Source organism: Arachis duranensis, chromosome 8, assembly GCF_000817695.3.
Source record: "Arachis duranensis cultivar V14167 chromosome 8, aradu.V14167.gnm2.J7QH, whole genome shotgun sequence".
In the NCBI taxonomy this organism is placed as follows: domain Eukaryota; kingdom Viridiplantae; phylum Streptophyta; class Magnoliopsida; order Fabales; family Fabaceae; genus Arachis; species Arachis duranensis.
Genome location: NC_029779.3, coordinates 25,114,722 through 25,117,838, shown reverse-complemented (window position 1 = coordinate 25,117,838; position 3,117 = coordinate 25,114,722). Strand labels below are relative to the sequence as shown.

The 3,117-nt window shown below is 37.2% G+C and overlaps 1 protein-coding gene across 1 annotated transcript in view; it reads right to left on the bottom strand.

The window, feature by feature from the left end:
* The window catches only part of LOC107461537 (dicarboxylate transporter 1, chloroplastic), a gene marked incomplete in the record, with an annotated part of 2,328 nt that extends 769 nt beyond the window's left edge, over positions 1–1,559 (bottom strand). Inside the window, 2 exon segments of the mRNA XM_016080059.3 lie at positions 1–63; positions 134–1,559. Of these exon segments, the coding sequence (XP_015935545.1) occupies positions 1–63; positions 134–1,210 (1,140 nt within the window).
* Positions 1,560–3,117: the final 1,558 nt, after the last annotated feature.

Below are 3,117 nucleotides of genomic sequence, written 5' to 3'. Positions count from 1 at the left end.
TCCAAGAATCGCAGCAGTTACAGCATCTATGTTAAGAACTCCTCCAAACACCCAAAGTCCCACCTGGTATTTAATTAATTAATAACATATCACTGCATATAATCTATGAATTAAATTGAATTGAATTGAATACCGTAAGAAGTAAGGTAGCAGTCATAATCTTCTCATTAGAAGACATAGGACCCATGCTCTGCAACTTCTGACGCGCAAGCTTGGGAGCATCGGGGCTTGATTTCAGAGTTGGCGGGTAAATGATGTATAATATCAAAGGGACTAACACCAACGACACTAAACCTGGAACAATGGCGGCTTTGGCCCAATCCAACCAACCAATTGTTTGATTGATTGAGCTTTGAGTCAGATTCGCGCACAGAGGGTTAGCCGCCATCCCCGTCAGGAACATAGCCGAAGATATTACTGAAGTCTGGAAACACGTCAACGATAACCACGCACCTAGCCTCCTCTCTGTTCCGTCGCCGGGGTTACTACCACACGCGGTGCACAGAGACTTCACTAGCGGCAGGAAGATCCCGCCGGCTCTCGCTGAAACCGATGGAATCGCCGGCGCAAGCAAGGCTTCGCTGAACACCAGGCTGTAACCTAACCCTAGCGAGGAGCTACCGAAGAGGGAGACGAACTGGTACGCGATGCGGTTTCCAAGGCCGGTCTTGATGAATCCTTTGGCGAAGAAGAAAGCGAAGCAGATGAGCCAGGGGATGGGATCGCCGAAACCTGAGAACGCTGCCGCGAACGTCAGGGTTTTTGTGAGGACCGAGATGCCGAGGCCTAACAGCGCCACCGCACCGAGTGGCAGTGGCTGAGTGATGATTCCAACGATGGTGGCCAGGAAAATTGCCAGCAGCTGCCAAGCATTTTTGGACACGCCGCTGGGGACGGGAGCTAACCAGAGGATAACTCCAGTGGCTATGGAAGCTAGGAGAGGCTTTATGGCTGCTCCTTGCCATGCCGGTGCCGGTGCTGGATTTACAGAAGCTCCGGCAGTTGAAGCTCTGACTGTACTACTTAAATTGGATAGTTTTTTCCTGCTCCAATTGTATTTGGTGCTGAGGTTGAAGGAGTGTTGGAGCGGCGGAGTGAACCGGTGGCGTTTTAGAGGATAGGAGAGTGATGGAGTTGGGTGGTGGTGTGAGGAGGGTCGGAGAGAAGGAACAGTGGAAAAGACGGTGGTTAGAACTACGGAGGAAGCCATCGGAATCAAGTTGACGGATCAGCACCACGTAAAGTAGTGCTGTGTGGAGGGAAATTTGTAATGTTTGGGTGATGGAGATAATGTGGACCGTTAGATGTGGATATGACGGTGCAGATCACGATTTGAATGTGAGGCTTTGCCTGCAGGTGAGGAATTGGTGGCTACTGTGAATTTGAGCTTTGCAAGTTCCTTGAAGCGAAGTTGGAGTTGTCCATATGGCACTGACACGTGGCTCCTTATGACTGGATCTTTGTCCAGGAGGTGGACTGGATAAAACGAACACGTTGTTAGTTTTGGCTTCTGGAGAGAACAGAGAGATAGACTAACGAGTAATTAGAACCAAAAGGTGAACTAAAGTTGTGTTTGATTATTGTCTCAATATAAATGAGACATAAATACATAAAAATACATAAATATAAGAAGACACTAATTTTATATTGTGTTTGATAAGTTTGACAGAATAAAAAATTATAAAAAAATTAATGTATAAAATTGTAAAAGAAATAATGTCTCAAGTTAGAAAGTTCTGTCTCAACATTTTAGAGAGACATAAATATGCGTACTCCCATGTACTCCAGAATTTTTTCTTTTTTGTTGTTTATGGTATCTTCCAATCCAACAGGTTAATGATTAATTTACGATTGGCTAATGAGTTGCTGTATGTACAAGGCCAATAATAAAAATATCTCTTGACCAAAAAATTACAGAAAACAAAGCCCAACTTTTATTTGGGTTTGACCATCAGGCCCAATAATAAAAGTATTTAGACAAATAACATTCTCAGTAAATACCAAAAAAAAAATAGCATTCTCAGTAAGATAATAGTGGCATTGCTGGTGTGTTGCATACCTACTTCCATAAGTCAAAACTATATGCTAAACATCTAAGATATTGTAATTTTTCATCTTATATTTTTTTATTTAGTTTAATTACATATTCAAATATTTTGTATCTAAATTTAATCAAATAAACTCAAACTCAGTAAAAACTATTTTTATTATACTCGTATGTACATACGCACGTTTTAATAATGCGAAAAGTATATTCAATTCATTTTCTATATACAAATGAATTCAATTAAATTAAGAGATAAATTAAATTTTTTAAAAAATAACATATTTAATAAATATTTAAAAATAAAATCGAATGAACCTAACTCAATTTTTAAAAGAATCGAATTTGATTCAGATTTAGACTATAGAACCAACTCTTAGATCAGCCAATGCTAAGGGAATGATAAAGAACAAGATTACTACCATTATCGTTAACTGCATCTTTTGTGTATTATAGTATTAATTCTTGTTTAATGAATGTGTTTGTATGTCTTGACTCTTGACTATGAGATCGAGAATTTCAAGCATGTGTATACATAGTGGACTTTAGGTGTGGCGTTTGAAAGAAAAAAGAGTAAAATATTCAAATTATTATTTTACTGAAAATTATGTGACAAACATTCCATTAATAAGAAAAATATAATTTATTTTTTTATGTAAATAAATTCAATTAAATTAAATTAAGAGATAAATCAAATTTTTAAAAAAATAATAAATTTGGTAAATACTTAAAAGTAGTATCAAGTAAATTTAATTCAATTCACAAATGAATCGAATTCGATTTAGATTTGAACAAACGGTTAAAAATCACTTAAAGAATAAAAAAATTAGTCAATACTTATGAGTAGCATCAGGTGAACCACAATTAACACACAAATGAACCGAAATAAATTAAAAAATAAACCGAAATTATTTAATAATGTCATCAGAAAAAATCAAAACTATTAAAAATGTTAACAAAATGTTGGTGTTATTGATGATGATGATAACAAAAGAGGAAAAGGAGAATACCTGCGTGTGCAAATTTAGAAGAAGAAAAAAGAGGAGGAGGAGAAAAAGAAGAAACAGTAGCGA